Raw genomic sequence first — 19,105 nt, forward strand, 5'->3', positions numbered from 1 at the left:
GCAGTGTGGCCTGTTATTAACATCCTGGGCAGCTGATGCGCACTGCAAGCAAAACATTCTCAATACAGCCTCTCCAGTATGTTAATAGAAAGATGAGAGTCTTTATTTTTGATTGTATTTAAAATTACACTGTCAGGATTTCTAAATACCCTGGTATACCATGATACTGTAATACTGCCCATGCCTACTTCAAGCATTCACCACCTACCTCGTCCAGTGTGAGGAAGGTCTCATTCTGCAGGGGTTTCAGGTAGATCTCAAACAAACAGGCCAAGTCCTGCACACAAAAAAAGAGAGGAAGGTCATCAAATAGGGATAGTAAACATTATCCCTTAACCTGCATGTCCTTTAAAATCTCTTCATCATCAAATCACAACATATTTTTTTCCTTTATAACCTCTCACAGTCTCCCTCATTCCTCCATCTTCTACCTCCTCTAACCCCCAATACTATAATGTGGCTGTAGCTTGTCTTTGTATCAGTGGAGATATTCTCATTAGGTTGATTTATGAGCTTCCTCCTCCTCCTCGTCCCCTCCCCAGACTACCTCAGTGGCGCATGGATACAGGCGAGCAGGCCCGCATCAAGGCACTCAGGGAAGACAATCTCCTCACTCAATTACAAATCAACGGCAAGTTGAAGAGGAGGGGCGCAAGGGGAGAGAGACTTAATGAAAAATGAAGAGATGGAGGGAGAAAAGGAAAAAATGTCAGCCGTGACAAGTGTTGCAGAGTTTAGAAGATCATGAGTGTGGCTCTTGAATGTGTGTCAAGAAGGGAAAGGTCGTATTGGAAACCATGAGGGCAGCGAAATGATTGGGCGGGAAGGAGATAAATAAGGCTAGACAGGAGGAGGAGGGATGGAGGAGCTTTAGCTATGACACAGAAAACAGCTACTCCTTCATTTGTTCCTATTCTTTAATGTCCCATTGCACTGTGTGCCATAATATCTTGCATTAAAAGGATAGTATTGCATTTTGGGGAAATATTTTATTTCATTTCTTGTTAACACTTGGATAAAACGTTTAATATCACACCCATAATTCTAAGTTAAATGTGTGGCTAGTACCAGCAGCCAGTTATAGCATAAAGGCTGGAGCCTGGGATAATCAGGTAGCCTAGCACTGTCCAAACATAGCAATATCTATATAGACCCATCATTAACTGGCTTGTTATATCTATTTTTTCATCTCTTACAAAAATCAAAGTATAAAAACATTTTTTTTTATTTCCAAGGGAGTTATGCACAACATTAACATATTTCTTCACTGGAAGCTTCCTGTTGTCTCAACTGCTCCCAGCCAAGAAATATATCATGAGGCCCCACAACAACACAACTTGTTGTTTTTACACATCAGTTTTTGAACAGACTAAAGGTCTAGTCTGTAGAATTTAGTGGCATCTAGTGTTGAGGTTGTAGAACTGAAACTGCTCCCTAAGCTTATGTCTAGTGTGAAGGAGAACTACACTGGCCGATGCGAAAAACTCCCTATTTAGAGCCAGTGTTTGATTTATCCATTCTGAGCTTCTATAAAACACAGTGGGGGACTCTGTGTAAGAGGACCCTCTCTGTACATAGATACAAACGTTTTATTCTTAGACAAAAATAAAACAATTCTTATTTTCAAGTGATTATACACCAATAAAAACACAGTTTTGAATATTAATATATGATTATTACTGTACCTTTAAACAAAAAAATATAAGTTGTTAATAACCTTTATAGGTGCTAATATGCAGATTTTTTTTAACCTTTTGACAGAGCTTAGCTAGCTGTTTCAGTCTTAATCTAAACCAAACTAGCCAACTGTAAGCTCCTGCTAAATATTTATCATACAGACTTGACAGTTTGATAAGATTCTTACCATCTGCAGCAAAAAATTATTTTCTCCCAAAAAGTTTATTATTCCTTTAAGGACTTGGCAGCTGACAGTGGTAATGCCATTTAATCTACATGATAATGAGTCCAATAAAAAACATGAGTAGTGTCCAGTCAGGAGTTATTTACTTATTTACTTGGCAAGAAAAAAAAATAAAATAAAAAAATAAAATAAAATAAAAAGGAAGAAAAAAAAATATAGCTGAGGAGTGAAAGTGGAACAGTGGAACAGATTCTGAGTTTAATGAATTATTAATGTTCGCTTCTTATAAGAAATTCTAATATGACAGCAGTCGAAGCCTTGCGGTCTCACCTTCACATATGACTTCTCTGTGTCCACCAGCTCCTGGATGACCTTCCGTAACCTCTCGGTGGCGCTCATATGCTTAGGGCAAGGTCTGAGCAGGGTGGCCTCCCGCGTGGGACCCGAGCCTAAATCCCCTCCCTGCCTCGCTGGAGAGCTTTTGGTGTCATCCATCAAACCACCAGAGCCTGAGCCTGTCCCCTCCTGGAAGGACTGGTAGAGAGTGCACACTGTGTCCACGCTCTGCAGGGGGAGGCAGAGAGACAGGGGTGTATATTTAGGTTAGGCAGCTCAGGGATTATAACAGTCAGCTGGATAAAATAAGGACCACACTTGTGATGAGAAACTTCATGTGAACACAAGCATGTTATCTGCACAGAAACGTGTTCTCAAGGATCTATTAAAAAGAAAAATCCGAGCCTTTTACCTCCCTCATTTATTCTATTCACCACTAATGAATTCAGCTCCAGCTGTATAAAATAATGATGTATGTAATTCTGAGTTGCACATGGCCAGCAATTCTACTGGGTATACTAAGAGCGTTATGGAGATTTAGTTATGCACTCTATGCTAATTGGCTTTGCATCAAAGACTTAGCAGTGCATCTGAAAGACTAACTGGATATCCCTACAGATAGCATTATACTACATTACATTATTCTTCCAAACCCATAATGGACAGTTGTGCAGCTTTGTGTCACATCAGTTCCAGAAAATCTGACATGTCAAGATATCCCAAGTGGTCATGTAATAGTTTGTAATAGTTTGTATTAGAGGGGGTGAGGGAGGCATCCTCATTTTCTAAATTTAGCTGAAAACACCTCCGCTCATTCACAAAAATGTAGTGTCACACCATTTAACGGAAACAGCTAATCCGCATTGAAATGTATTGCCTGGGGTAGGGATATTAACATCAGCCGTAGGCACCATACTGGGAAGTCTTGCCTGTGGCAGGTAAGATTTTCTTGTCTGTGAGCAACTGTGGCAGAAAATGAACCATTATCAGCTTCTCTGTTGTATTCCCTGGAATGTGATAAAATAAGCAGAGAGGGAAAAACCTCTCTCTTGCTGGTGTATGGTATATGCTTTTCAAGCAGTACAGTAAATGCTTTTACACAAAATCCATCCCAATTTCTCACCTGACAAGCTACTGAAGCACTAACTTGCTAGACTGAGCAAGCCATCAATTGCAATGTAATTTCTATGCCAAAAATAGCTTAATGATGACCAGCCCTCCTTACTCCAAGTGAACAACATGCTGTAGAATTATAATCTGTGGCCAGTCACTGGAATCAGCAGGGGCTGATAAGTGCCAGTAATAGCAGGTTCCAGTCCGCTGCACAGCAGCACAGCACGGTGGGACAGCTGCCGTTGCAGGCAAAACAGCTGCTCAGCACTCTTCCTGTGTGTGTGTGTTTGTATGTATGAGGCATTGCATGAGCAAGCATTCAAGTGCAGCTCACTAGACACTAGTACAGCAGTGATACTTGACTTATGTCCCGCAGGCCAAATCTGGACCCCCCCAAACCATTTTTCTAATTGTTTTTTGTACTTTAATGTCCTAAATGAAATGTCCTAAAATTGTGGAAATGTCCTAAATCTGAGAAATGTCCTAAAATCCTAGAAATATCCTTAAATCCTAGAAACACATATGGGGCTTCTGCAACTGGCTCCTGGCCTCCCATCATTTTGCAATAAGTAGCCCTCCAGCAAAGCAAGTTGAATATCTCTGCTGTACAGCAACACACACTGGGTCAATACAGCCTTCATTACGACACTGCAGGCATCCATATGCACATGCAAGCAGAGTGTGAAAGCTTGTCCGAGTTATTCAGTTCTGAAACTGGTGTGAGCTACCACCCATAACCTGCCACCATCCACTCCCAGGGAGCCCACAGACAATCAAGGCTTCGATTAATAGGCCTGCGACTCATCAGCAGGCTCATTATAGCATGGTCACTCGAGAGACGGGCCTCCAATGCTGCAATATAGTCTGTGTGACAGTGACAGACTAAAAGAGAGAGAAAAGAAAGAGAATGGGGAAATGCCTCTCTTTGTCTCCATGTATGTCTGGGCTAAGTCTCTTTCAAGTGATCCGCCGCCCAGAGTAGCGCTCCACTCTGGAGCTCTTTGAATGTGGGATGATAATTATGAGGGGACTTACTGATTCCCTCTGAGCTGGGGGAGGGATGTTCTGATTGGAGGCACACACATACACTACAAACAGGCATACCTGTACATATTAACACTTACTGACGAGTCTACAGCCACACTGGCAGCTGTGTGAGGCTTAGGCCTGGGTATCAGGACTTATATCAGTAAAGTGATATCAGTAGAGTACTTCATTTGATACCAATAATGTGAATAGACCGACGTTTAGTAAGGATATACATTTTGGTGGCGTCACTGCACACTGAATTGCCAACTCTGTCAAATTTAGCATGCTTAACTTTACCCCACCACAGACTGTATGGGTTGTAACATTTCCTGCTGCAGGAGTGTGAGCTCTGCATCAGGGACAGTTGCGACACTGCAAGGCTACACAGATACGGTTTCACTGTTGGTGTTAGTTATTTGGAACAGTTTAATAGCTTTGTGTTGGATGTTAGCTGCTGCTATGTTGAACTGACCGTCTGCCAGGGAGAGCGGTCAGGCAGGGAGTTGGGACAGTGTGGGATCACTGCAAAAAGGATCAAATGCATGTTGACTCAAGAAAATATGATAGTACTTGGTACTAGGTTATTTCAGCCGATACCTTAACCTTATCTTATTCTATTAAAATGTACTATTTTTAATCTTACTTTATGTTAATTGTTTGCACCAAAACACCAAGTGGAATTCCTCGAATATGTAAATGTATTTGGCAATAAAAAAACTGATTCTGATTCTAAAAGTTTCAAGTACCAATACCCAGGCCCAGTGAGGCTGTATGCAGTCAGTGCTAAAAACTAACTTTAGCATGCTAACACACAAAGACAATGCTGACATGTTGATGTTAAGCAGTTAAAATCACGACATTGTTTACCATTTTAGTTTAGCTTGTTAGCATGCTAACATTTGCCAAAGTAGAGCTAAAGCTGATGGGGATATCATTAGTTTTATAGCTATTTGGTCATTAAGCATCCTGAGAGTGACATGAATTTCTACACAAAATTCTTTTGCAATAAATGCAATAGCTGTTGAGATATTTCAGGAAGTGGATCAAGCAACATTGCCCTACCGCAAGCACAGCTAAAAAGGCTTTAGTATTGCGTTTATTGAGTTGAGGGTCTATTCGGTACAAAAGTACTTCTCTCTCATGGGAGTAAAAAATATATTTTTGCCAACAATCATCACTTTACGTCTGAGCTGATGGGGAAAAACATTTCTGCAAGCGTTTATTCTGATTATGTGCAAGCCAACACTAATGTAGCATCCCTTCTCATTTGGAAGGAATTCATATCAGCCATGAAACTACAGCTGCTGAACCACGCAATCCCATTTAAAGATCACAACATAAATTTCAGTCCTGATGCTGCTGCCACACACAGCGCCAGTCAGTCTTCATTTACTGATACACACTCTGGGAAAACTCCATATTGCGGCAGGCGGGCGGACAGGGGGAGATTGCCTGAAGGAAACACAGAGGTTAAGGATATCAGAGCAACATATTCATCAAACAGCCCACTGGTAGCCCCAGACAGGGGGAGAGCAGCCTTGTAGAGACAGATAACAGTCATATCTACCGTTTATTTCGGCTACAGGCGCCCAGAGCAAAGGGGAGTCCTGTCTGGTAGCACACACCGCCACTCAAGTGCTGAGTTAATTCTCATCACACCCATCACGTTGTAGGAATACCGGCTGATGTTCATCTCACGAATGAGGGGGAAAGGAGGGGGAAAAAAAGAGCATATAGGCTCAATTGGACGCTCGGGAGCACTGTGCACATGGAAACACACTTTTACCTCTCACACAGCTTCCTAACTAAGATTTTCATCAACACTAAATGGCAGATACCTGCACCGGAGCATGAAGAGGTGGGCAGAAAGAGAGCGAAGAAAAGCAATGGGGAGGGGGGGCTACACGCTGTCATGACTCAGGAATTGCTATTGCCTCACAACAATCCCACCAACACGGACTGACAGCTAGCCCAAATAACCAATTAAGAACCGAGGACGGGAGCCAGCGGAGGCGGGAGAAAAGCCCGGGAGTGAGCCAGGAAAGAAGAGTGGATCCGACAGCGCTGCTGTGAATTCCTATTCAGGTTTCCGTCTCTGACAGCTGACAGCTCTGGATCATGTTTCTACCTCTCCTCACCATGTATGCCCTTAAGTCAATTTAGAAAAGAGGTCTTTGTCAACCTTTTCAGGTACAAAAAAAAAAATGAAGTGAGAAGCTGTTGAGTCATTTTGTCTCTGTCTACTTGGTTTCCTTTTGACGGCGTCCAGCGGCATTTCTCCTCATTTTCAGTCAACGGCCATACGCACATGTACACAATGTCCGCTTGCTTTAGCCCTTTGATGTCAAAGCAAAGGGCTTCATCATAAAATGCTATAACCTTCCCATTCAGTTTCATTCCAAACTGGCCAAAGAAAAGACTATAAAATTCAAGCTTAACATAAATGGCAGCCATATCAATATTAATCCAAAAAGCCTTTATTGTAGCCACTCACTTTCAGGCACAGTGACACTTGAAAACACAGTTGAGTGCTGATAACTTGCTATAGTCTCTTTCAATGAGGTCCCTCCAAAAACTGCATCAAATATTACAGCATAAACATTGTAAATCTCTAAATATTCACTTGCTCTCTCCATCTGCTCACCATGAAGAGCAGTCTGTAGAGCAGCCTCCACGCTGCTGTGGCCTGCCGCTGGGTCCTTCGCGCCAGCGAGCAGCCCTTCCTACGCAGCCTGCCTCCTCTGGATGCTGGCATGACGGCTCCAGAGATGATGCGCGAGTTAAAGAACTTGACTGAACCGCAGGAAATATCAGCAACAGAACTGAATAGTTGGCTTGACCGTCTTGGAGATCTCTATCTCCGTCCACGTCTGATTTTAATGTAACGGTCCGTTGATCCCCTCTCCAACTTTTCTCACCCTCCTCCTCCTTCCCTGCTCTCTCATTAGTGTCCACTGCAGCCCGTCTCTCTGTGAGGCCTCGGGTCAGAAGCCTCAGTATTGAGCACACCTATGCGTCTGAGGTGGAGCGGGCTTTGATGGGGATCGAGCCATTGATCCTGCGCCCTGCCGTTCTGTGAGCGTAAGCAGAGGAAAAAGTGCTCACTGCCGGCTTGTTTTGCATATCAATCACTAGCTGGCCACTTGGCTTGTGCAAATAGAGGGGAATTCTTCCCGCGGTGTCCATGTCCTCTCTCACTGTCCGTCTCTTTCCATCAGAGCCAGTCTTCCTACATCTCTATTTTCACATCCTGCCATCAATCCTACTTCCCTCTGTCCATCTGCCACCAGATATCCCCATTCCTCTTTCCTCTTCCTCTGGTTCTTGCTGTCTTTTTCGGCTCCATGTGACCTCGGTGTAACTTCCAGAGGGCTGAATGGAGAGGCCGGGGGCTGTATCAGTGTCCAGTCCCTCAATAGCATCAGTACAATGCAGACTGTTCTGGCTTGTTACCTCCACACACAGAGGAATGGCTGACTCAAAAATGGGAGGCTCTGAGCCGGTGGGGGGTAACGGGGCAGGAATGTTAACTATGGCCTCGCACAAGAATAAAACGTGACATGTATCGCACATTGCACAGGGTCCCTTCACGTAGAATAAATAAACAGATGAACGCTCTGTCCGTGAAAACTCAACTTGTTTTTAAAACTGGCTTTATTATAGCCACATTTTAAAGCCATTTTCTCATTTGAACTCCAGACAATGTCCAGAGAATCAGGTCTGGACATTTTTTTCCCTTTCACACACAACAGGTGATCGTCTGTGTCAAGCGTTCTCACCTACAGGAAACACTCCATTTGGTTTAGGTGAGCGGTGGCATCTGGGTATAGTGCACAGGAGGCAGGACATGACACAGATTATACCTAAGTCACGTAGCCAGTTCAGAATTTGGTCAAAAACAAACAAGTCTCTTGCCATTTTTTGAATTTGTCTGACAATTTTGTCTTCAGCCCTTACAGACACAAGTTCCCAAATCTCATTATCTCCCCAGTTAGACAGCTCCATTGCTGTCTTTGTGTAAATGACCTGTCCTCACCCTTGGATTTTTTTTTTCTTTTGATTTCTCACAATCTGCTTAAGAAAAACATCATCAACATTCCTACTTGCTTGTTGCTTGTGAATTTTCCATATAGTTGCCTGCTCTTTTTTACACTAGGGCTCGATTGGACACCACAGGGACTTCATACTAGGAAGCTGGCAGGGTTAAGTCCGTTTAATGTCTGATTTCAACTGATCTGGACATTGCATTCTCCGTACAGCTCCTCTGGATATTTCCTTGATAATTTCAGGTTTGCAGTTGATGTGTGAAAGGAGCTTAAGACAAAGAAAAGGTACTTCCTTTGCCTAGTTGCCTATGAGATTTCAGAAAACACTGCAGTTTCAAGGTGTGAATCAAGGTTCCTCTACTTTTCCTCCCAAATTCAGGCAGATGAAAATCTGGACTAGAGAGATGCAGTAATGACAAGTAAGGGCAAACGGGGAGAGAGAATGGGAGCAACAAGCAACAAAAGGTTCCCAGTTGTGGTTGGTACCTTAATCTCTAGGCAATCAGGGTACTTCTGAGTCAAGATGTTTTTACTTTGAAACAAACAAAATAGATCGGCACATGTGCTGTCCAGCCGCATGTCAAGGCAACTATGTTTCGAGCTGTTCCCAAAAAGGGCCACACTTGAAGCCACAAGCTTCATCCCACTACCTCCACGATCTCCCTCCAAGAATTCTACATCATTGATGAGATATTTCTTACAAACAGGCAATGAGGACAGTCTCTCCACACAGGCATTTAAGAAGGTGTACTTGATTGCACATGTAAAACAAATATATAAAGAATCAACAAAAGAGAAGTTCCAATCTCACCGACCTTTACATGTCCACACAAAAGGCAAATCGCTGCGTTAAATGGTCTTGATTTGGGTTCCAGGCGCAGCTGAACAACCTAACAAGCACTTAGAGGTCTCTGTGCTAATGATCCTCACTGCTGGGTGTAATTGCACACGCTATGAAGGATTTTAGCACCCCTTTTTGGCACATGCAAACACTTAATATCATTCTGTCTCATTTGTGTCATATTCCAATAGTTGTTTTGTCCAAGTGTTGGCTGTAAACACTCACATAAAAAACAAAGCTCGGCGCTGTCAGACTGGGAGGTTGCGAGATAAACACTAAACACTGTCTCCATCTCCCTTTAACGCTCCAGTGAAGTCATTATGTACAGAGCTCAGTGTGCTTTGCAGATGAAACGCAGCTCAAATCAAAGGAGAAGCCTTGCGCTTCACCAGCAGAGAGGGCTCCCATCTTAACCGAAATAAACAAACATAGAGGGGGAGAGGATAAAGAAAAGGGGATGAAATACAGGCGTGTCCCCGGGGCTGGCTTCACCCATCCCTCACAGGAAACAGCCTTGTCATGACACTATGTAAGAGAGAGGGGAGGCCCGGTGGCCGGTAGGCAGCCCAGTGATTCATTTGCCATGTTAGTGGGCTATAGTGCCATGATGCCATCTTCTTTTCAAAGCTCAATAAAAGACGATGCCTGCTCATAAATCAAACAGAGTGGAGGGGAGGGGAATAAGAGAGGGAGGGCTGGTCCCGTCTCGCTCGACTCAAGCCCATTTACGCCTTTTATTATTCATCCTAAACAAATATTATTCCGCCAAGTCTCGGAGGACTTCGGGAGAGAAGTGTGTTTTAATAATGAAGCCAGCTTCAGATTAAAGCACCCATTCTGCTGGGTCCCCTAGGCTATTCAGATCAACTCCGCTGCCAGTACAAAGGCAAAGCAATGCTAGCACTATGTGCTATTCTTACTCCAACAAGATGCCTAAACTGAATGAAAGGTTAAGTGGAAATGCTTGTTGCCAATGGAAAACATGGTTTGATGACAGACTAGTCTGTGGAATAACTAATGGCAATCCCTGTACTGCCCCCATTCCCCTTCCTGACCTGGAAAAAAGCTAAATTCAGTTGATTCAGAAGAAACCAGAGAACCTGAACTATCCCTACCATACAACTGCCAAAGATGACATGATATTAACAGATAATAGACTCATGAGGCACATAAGGTGACCATTTGAGAGTGAAAACACACCAACAAAGACTCTCACTGTTGTTCGGACCAATACAATTAATTCTTATACAGCCCATATTGCCGAGATAACATCATGGATAGCAATAAAGGCAGACCAGACAGAGCAAGAAGTAACACCATGACCTTTTGACTTACTCCCATCTGCCTGCACTATAAATCTTACTAATGAACGGTTAAATTAAAGATCAGCAGGATAGGGCCGTGTGGAGAGGACACGCTGATACAAACAGGTAGAAAACAAGACTGAGAATCCGCAACCATGCTAGCAGCTCTGTACATGATACTCTAAATACAGCGGCAACCGCTGGGATTGAACACTGAATTGCAAAAAACTGCAGTTCCTCTATTGGCCACTTGAAGCTGGCGTCAAAAGCAAGTCAATCCCCATAGACGCCCATGGCACGAAAAAAACAAAAACAAAAAACCAAGCTGATGAAGACCCAGATGTCAAACTGGAGGCATAAGAACTGGACTCCATAAACCAATGGGTGACATCGCAGTAGCTATGTCCATTATTTTCACACAGTATATGCTCTAAATGCTAAAGTTAGCATGTTAACATGCCTCCAGTGACAATGCTAACATAGATGTTTATAAGGCATTGTTTTCCAATCATAGTTTAGTGTGTTAGCATGATAATTTTAACAGATCGCTATTGCAGAGAATGTGCTAAGCCGTGGCTTCATTTCTTTACAGCGAGACTAGGTGGAATCATGCTGTCCATCTTCATCTACAGTCTATGCTATCTGCACCAAGTTTTATGGCAATTCCCCCCTTTGCTTTTGAGATATTTCAGTGTAGACTGATGTGGTGGACCGACCAACGGACAGTGTCAACCCTAGAGCCATGCCACTAGCATACATCAATTAATTCATATACACTTCTCTTGATACTGTAGGTGCATGCTGTAATGTTCATGAGCTATAAAGTGCTGATAAAATGCAAATAAATGGCAAACAATTTCTCCTTCTGTAAAGCTACTCCAGGGTCGCATCCGTGGAGATATTTTTACCAAATACACACAGACGGCTGTGGGAGTGTGAGAGTTTGCAGCTGAAGTGTGAAGACTCATAGTATCAGCTGCTTCAGTGAAAACCTCCTGCAAGCACTGAAATCATCAGCCCATAGTTACCGTTTGTTTGTCCCCTTTAACGTCTCTCTGGCAGGACAGGCAGGCAGCCATGTCCCGAGCCAGACAGGACAGCTTGTCTCTGAGGAACCTTCCCAAACTGAGCAGCAGGGAGCCCAGGAACAGGTCCTTCTCCTCGGGCTCGCAGTCAGACGGCCAGAACCAGCACATGGCCAGGAGGGAGCACAGGGCCTGGGCGGGCGACTGGTCCCGCATGAAGAGCTCGATTAATGTGGTGAGGTAGAAGCACGGCCGTGGATCTTCATTGTTCGCCGTTGGGGCTACAATCGATATGGCGACTGTCTCGGCTGCGCCAGGCACTGCTGGTGCAGTCATTCCAGCCAGATCCAGGTCATGTTGGACCTGGGTCCCTGTTGGTCCCTCCGTCTTTTTACGTTTTTATCTTCAGCTCTGTCTTTCCAACTTGTTTACAATGGAGCGGACTGACGAGACAGGTCTGCATTAACTGGGCTGACAGCTGTAAGCCCAGATTATTAGCCTGCTCACCGCCAGATGGCAACTGATGGGCTTAGTCATAACACACACACCTCCCTAAATCACCCCCCACCTCAAACTCCCATCCCACAGACAGACACACACACACACACACACACACACACACACAAGTAAAGTAGATTCTCTTAAGTTTAGGAAAGCGATGGTTGTTGCTCCGAGGAAGATTGGGATCCTATTTGAAGAAGATGATACAACCTAATATCCGCAGGCATCTACCGTATCCTTTTGAAGTCTAGAAGTCACGATAAGAGGAGAAAAGAAACTGCATAATTCAACTTTCTGTTAGACGCACAATTTAAAAAAGTGTTAAAACACCTCTCAGACTCCTCTCACCCACTGAGACTAATGAAAAAGGACGAGTGAGACCAGAGGAAAAAGAGAAAGAGGTAATAAAAACAGCCCAAATGTTGCCGTTCACTAATGCCTTCATTTAATTCACTGTTTGAATCAACTGAATCAAATCTCTCTTATTGACAGACAGCCAGGGGACAGTTCCATCCATACCTCTCTTCATAGGTCCATTTAAATGCTCTTACTGAAACATCTAGTCTGGAAAACAGCAAAGAGGCTTAATATGTCTGTCTGCTGTTTAACCTTTGGCTACCTAACAATGTGTGAAAAATATGACTGCTATTTTTGGACGAGTTTACTAAAGTATCATGGCAGTGGTCCGACAGCAAGCCATGATTTGATAAATACAATAAATAGGACAATAATTATTTTCCATAACTTTGCGCAACTCAAAAAAATTCTGCCAATGCACTTAAGCAGGGCTGCAAATAATGGTTGTTTTCATTATCTGCTAACCTGACCTGACTTTTTTTTCTTGATTGAGTAATCATTTGATCTAAAAGATGTAAACAAGAGTGGGGGGCTTTTTCCTAGAGAAATCTAATATAAATGAGTAAATGTCCTTCTGTTGGCCTAAAATTCAATTCAAAGGATGGAAAACCAGATTTATTTAGAATTAATGGGGATCCTTGATTTGCAGTTAGAGCAGCTTAGATTATCATCGCATTGATTCAAATGCAGCAGATTTGTCAGATAAACATTCTTTCTGCAAACTCTACCCCAGCATAGTCTAACAAAAATAGGTTTCAAGATTAGAAATGCTGTTTATGCCAAATTCTTACCCTACCTATGTTACGTAACTTAAAAATAGTAACATCAGATCATTTTTGCCTCTTTTTAGCTTTCGGGAGTGAAAAATAGTCATCCTCAACGTTTGTTGTGTTATAGTTTCAGGGTGATGGAGACAGTTGGAGAACAATTAGATACAAAATAGGGTGTAGGCTCTACAGGATGATTTTTCTTTTCCCTTGGCAACTATCATGTTTTCACAAATGATGTTCAGATTTTTAGACATTTTATTATGTAAAATGGCTTGAAAAATAGTGCATCTAGTTGCTGGGATGTCACCTGGGTCCACACCTTAAAATCTAGCCACACCACAGAGCTGACTGACTTGTCTGGCACTGTGACATGAAATAGCAGTTTTTGGTTGATTCAGGTGGATACATTACTCTCTAGTGACTGGTTAGGGAAAATTGAATCCCTGTCTCCATGGAAATCTGTTTGATGATGAAAACAGAGTGTAACAGTCCTGTCTGATATCAGGCAAGCCATAAAGGGGGAAAAAAACTCTCCCTGGAAGGGAGCTTCCCCCGATTGTTTACATTGTCTGGCTCCACCCCTGTTAAACGACAAGAAGTGAAAAATGTTCCTCACAATTTCCTAAATAACTATTCAAACTGTCAAACTGAGAAGCTGGAATCAGTGACATTTAGGCATTTATACAATAATAATTCAATTCAATTTTCTATTGATTAATTGTTTCAGCAGCCTTCAAGACATCCTGGTGTGTTCCTCTGTGTGTGCATGGATGCATGCATGTGTGTGAGCTCCCTGCAGAGAACTGGTGCCATGTGGTGAAACCAGACCATGCCAGATTACTTCCCACGTCCTTCCATCTGTCTGCTGGGATCACCCAGTACTCTATGAATGTGTGCGTGTTCACATGTATGCATGTGAATGTGTTGACGGCCTACGAGCCAACAAATCCCCATCCTGCCTTTCAGTTGATAAAGTAGTAGAGATTAGGCAAGGCATGGCAAGGCATAAACAAAATGGATGCAGCTATTACAGTTTTGACTGTACACATTCTTATGACTGCATTACTTCACTATTGCAGTGCAATGCGTGTCAAATCCATTCAATTTGACGGGCCTTGTGGGAGTTTTGTGGGACCAATTTAGTTGACGTCTGCAATCGATTGGTTAAGCTCATAATGGTACCACAACACTGCGTTAAACCAATTACTATGGTGCTCTATAGCCAAATGTATCATTAAGTAACTCACACACACAGGAATCGCAATCAGTAACTCAATGGTAAACAACATTGATAACTGTGCCTAGTAAGCACTTCACCTCAACACACACACACACACACACACACACACACACACACAGCTTTCTCTTGTGTAATAAGTGCAAATTGGAATGCAACGGACCAATTAATCAAAGGTAGTCAGTCTAGTGAGGCGGCCGATGACAAGGTGTGACAAGAGGCTTGAAATTAGTCCTTCCCTTCCATCCATCTCTATTGACTTTCAGCACGCTGTGTGCACACGTGTGCGTCTATATGCTTATACATGGCTGATTTTCTACCCGGTGACTCGATTTCTTTCTCCCTGCCCCAGAGAACAAACTGATGGCCGTGTGGTGATTAAATTCCGCTCTTCGTGACAGCAAAAATCTGATTTACCAGCTCCAATATCTCACCCTGAGTTTTTTCTCTTTGTATCGCCTTCACAGTGGCTGACTCTCCGTGATGGAGACGGGGAGCTTTTTCTGCTTTTGTGCCTCAAATGTGCACAGTGAAATAAGCACATACACTCATAACCCCCCCCCCCCCACACACACACACCTATCTTCCATTCATTCCTCAGTAACAGACAAACGGCAGGGAGCTGAGCAGCAGCAGTGGTGCAGTGCAGATCCCAGCACAGTGGGACTGACTCGTGTCGCCGGGCAAACAAAAAGAGACGAACAGAGCTGGAATAGAGAGGAGAAGAAGAGGGCAAGTCGTCCTTTCTAATCCTCCTCCGGGCTGACCTCGGGTCAAACACTCAACGGCATCTTCTGACTCTGACTATTAGAATAAAGCTGCAGCAATTAGAGATGCTTTCTGGATATTTGGCCTGGATTTACTATCAATGAATCATTGATGGAATAAGCACAACATGACTGCCTATTCTATTTTTTCTTGTAGCTCATATTACATAACGATCAGTAAAAGTGTGCCAAACATGCTCTCACACTGTTGACAACAAAGGACCCAAAATATATGTTAAATGCTTTGAGAGAAGGTCAATATGCATGAACGCACGTGCATTCACTCTCAGGCTTCCAGCCACATCTACATCATTAACATGCGGCTCTTTGTGATGACCACACACACTCATTACTGCTCTCGATAAACACCGGCGTACACACTATTACATTACCACGGCTCTGAGGCAGAAATTCCCAACGGGACAGGCTCATGCTCAGTTTAATGACTTCAATAAAGTTGGTTTACATATCAAAAACCTGACCGGATGTTCGACAACAGACAGGACAGAAATAGACATGCAATCTGCCATAAATAATCAGGGACATTTGGCATATTTATAGAGAGGATATTTCTCTAAAACTGATACCAGAGGGAATTTCGAGGACTGTATTGATTGTAAAATATTGTGTTTAAAAAACAAAGCTAAAACTCTGAGACAGAGACGAGCACAAGCAATATGTCACAAGTAAGAAGATTCCTGCCTGTCTTAAATATAAGAAACTACTGTAGCTCTTGTTATGATGACAGATATGTCTGAGTGAAGGTGACGATGACAGAAGTATATTAGACAACTGTTTCTTCTGAGAGATTTGGTTTTGCCCCCAGGCATTCATGTGTTTGTGTGCAGAAGGCAGTGGGAGTGTGACACAGCCCTTTCTCTCAGTCTGCATCCCGTCTGCATGACAGTAATAAGCTGTGTTTATACCGGTGGCTATGATGGAGTATCCTAATTATGGTAATGCTAAGAATTGGTGCCAGTCTGGTTTCTGACAGCCCCACAGCTGCCATTGTGAGTGGGCTCAACACACACGCATACATTCGACAATGTACACACTTTTACTCACACAAACAAACTTACGAAAACACTTTCTTTCTGGCACGCGCACACACTCTCGTGCCCCTCCTACCTTGCTGTGCTGAACAGGCCTGTGTGCGTAGTGGGAGTGACCGTTCTCCAGTCCTACACACAGGGACTTGGCACCATCATCTGCAGTGCACACATCTGGAGAGAGAGGACATTTTTAACATTAGGCGTCACTCCATGTGTGTGTGTGACAGTGTTTTATGCTGATACCACCCATCACTGCATCTGTGCCACAGCGGTTTTCACTGAAGCACATCTTTCTACTAACCACAATACACAAACAATGCTGCCTAGTTATAGTCTCAAACCATCATGGGCGCCTGCCAGTCGCACTGAACTTAAATATATCTCCAGTCTAAAAATGGCAACAGCATTCAGTCATCTCGAAAAAGACAAAGTTGGCAGTCCTAACTAAAGACTCTGTTATCGCTTGCCTTAGAAGTGTTTTGAAGATAAAGTTCTCTAATAAAATGTATATTTGCATATAAACCGTCCGAACAGAATGACATCATAAGATTAACTGCGTGTTGTGAAAACCAGATTTTTGGCTACTTGTCTTTAAATCCAAGGTCCTGAGGACAAACTCTCTAGCAGTTGGCACATGAAAAAGACTTTATTCCTGATTATAGCCCGGGAGGCGGGCCAACATGCCAGCGGGAAACAAAAGAAAACTTCTGGACCTCCCGTGGAGCTAAACTTCTCCTTTTTGAGATGCCATTCACTGTCAACCGAATGTCTTTGTGATGGCACAGAGTTACAAAAGATATCTAGTTATCTGGATTTCTTCTCTTGTCTTGTACATTTGCCTCAGTCTGAATTAATCCACATGACAGTTTCCTTTAAGGAATGCCATCATGAAATCATTTGTGTAATGTGTGTCAGACAAGTGTTAATTCCCCACTGTGGGCTTTTTACCTCCCTGCCTCCTTATCAGCCTGCCTGGGATCACATGCCCTCTAGAGACGGCGAGGAAAACTGCAGGCACTTTGATCACACCACTCTCTGTAATGAGGCCCTCAAGTCATTAATCCCTTTGTGTTCAATTACGGCTGCAGTGGAGGAAACGCTAATGAATTACAATCATTAAGGATGACGCCTGATTTTTGTCCTTTGTCTGAAACCGATTCTTTGTTTTGACTGTTTTTGTGAATGCCAATCAACAAGAAAATAATTATAAAGGTAAACTTTGGCTAGTCTGCAAGTCATGGTATTCACTTTTACCCAATTTACAGAGTCTCTGTTCACTCTAAATTTCTCATAAACTCTAAAAATAACCATCAACAAATCTGAATTGTTGTGAAAACAAAACTTGTCTCTCTGCTCTTTTTAGAACCTGTACACTTTCATTACTGGGTCCCCCACACAATCTTTTATTGGTGGCTGTGGGCCACGATTAACACATCTGACATATATTGATTTTCTATTTTTGGAGCTGGATTGATCATTAGGAGTGCTGTTGAAATACTGACTTTCTGTTTTTCATTTCACCGCACTCTCGGAGCACAGAGCACAGTGAAACTTTGCCATTCATTGTCACTGCGTCTAAAAGTTTGCATTCACTTGCAGCAGCTGCTCCTCTCATCCATTGATCTGATCAGCTCTGAACAGATCGACAGATCAGTTATCTGCCCTGCAAGTCACAAACTCCTGTAGAGGAAAAAAATAACTCATGGAAAGCTCTGTCTGCTCTGCATTCACAAACTTGCAAAAACTTCCATCTTCTGAGAGGGGACACAGAATGGTACAAAGGGACACAGACAAATTTAAAAGGAAAAAAATGGCCTGCTGTTTTGGATCTTGCCTGATAACACCAAAACAAAATTCTGTAACTGTATTTTCAAATTGAGGTCATAATTGAGACCATAATCTAATCTGAGACCATATTAACTGAACCAACTGTAGAAATGTACCAATGTACTTAAACTAATTGATACCACAGATCATTTTCTTCGGTAGAGCTGGGTTTCTCTTACCTTTTAGAGGGAGGCTTGCACAAACAAGACGTATCTAAGTATCAGCTGTGTTTGTCCGGCAACATAGACGACCTTAGTGTTCAATTCTGACACCTCCGCAGTGCAGTGAGATTAAACCAAGCTGACAGGATACTATACATTCACAGCGATAATGAGCCCTCTGCGGTCAAAAGCCCCTTCTGGATTTTCCTCTCCCTCAGGATGCACAGAGCTGTGAAACTTCATCTGGAGTTCTTTTCTACTGCTTTTCTTCTTCTGACTTTTGACAGTTTAGAGAGTCTCTTATGAGGAAGTAGAGATCGGACTGAGATGTGAACTGGAGCGGAAACATGCTGACTGTGTTGTGGTTTAGGTGACAAGACTACATACTTTCTGAACAAATACTGCTAATGTGAGAAACTGACCACTGAGAAACAGAGAACAGAGTGAAAAGACATCACAAAGACAAATCTACCTGGATGTAACTAATTTAAAAACCAACCACACAAAGAGACGCAATGCATGCCAGCAACACAAAACAAAACTGGACGGCTAGACTGGGCTTGAACTCTGAGCGGTGGCTGTTCACAGGAAGAATGACACAACTCGCTTGCAGAGAAAATTGTTAAACCGATGGCTCATGTGTACACAGAACTGAGAGCACTTCCCTGAAGGGTGTGCCAAGCATTTCACAGAAGCTCCAGTTTCTCTCTTTCTTTTTCTCTCTCACCATCTGTCTAACTAAAGAGTATCAAGATCAAATTCACTTTCAATTGTGCTGTTAAGTGTTTCCATTAGGTAAAAATCTATAGCCATTCTGTACAAACACATCCTCACTAATGAGTGCATCTACACGTGTTTAGCTGGTTAAGAGGATTTGT

At 42.9% G+C, this 19,105-nt stretch overlaps 1 protein-coding gene across 5 annotated transcripts in view; it reads right to left on the reverse strand.

Moving 5' to 3' along the window:
- Positions 1 to 19,105, reverse strand: part of tiam2a (TIAM Rac1 associated GEF 2a) — a 109,819-nt gene that overhangs the window by 11,564 nt on the left and 79,150 nt on the right. For all 5 annotated transcript variants that reach the window (XM_042501510.1, XM_042501511.1, XM_042501507.1 and 2 more), the window contains 3 exons: positions 16,316 to 16,410; positions 2,192 to 2,425; positions 209 to 277 (listed from right to left, as the gene is read on the reverse strand). In XM_042501510.1, the coding sequence (XP_042357444.1) occupies positions 209 to 277; positions 2,192 to 2,425; positions 16,316 to 16,410 (398 nt within the window). The remainder of the gene's footprint in view (positions 1 to 208; positions 278 to 2,191; positions 2,426 to 16,315; positions 16,411 to 19,105) is intronic.

This window comes from Plectropomus leopardus, chromosome 14, assembly GCF_008729295.1.
Source record: "Plectropomus leopardus isolate mb chromosome 14, YSFRI_Pleo_2.0, whole genome shotgun sequence".
Classification (NCBI taxonomy): Eukaryota; Metazoa; Chordata; class Actinopteri; order Perciformes; family Serranidae; genus Plectropomus; species Plectropomus leopardus.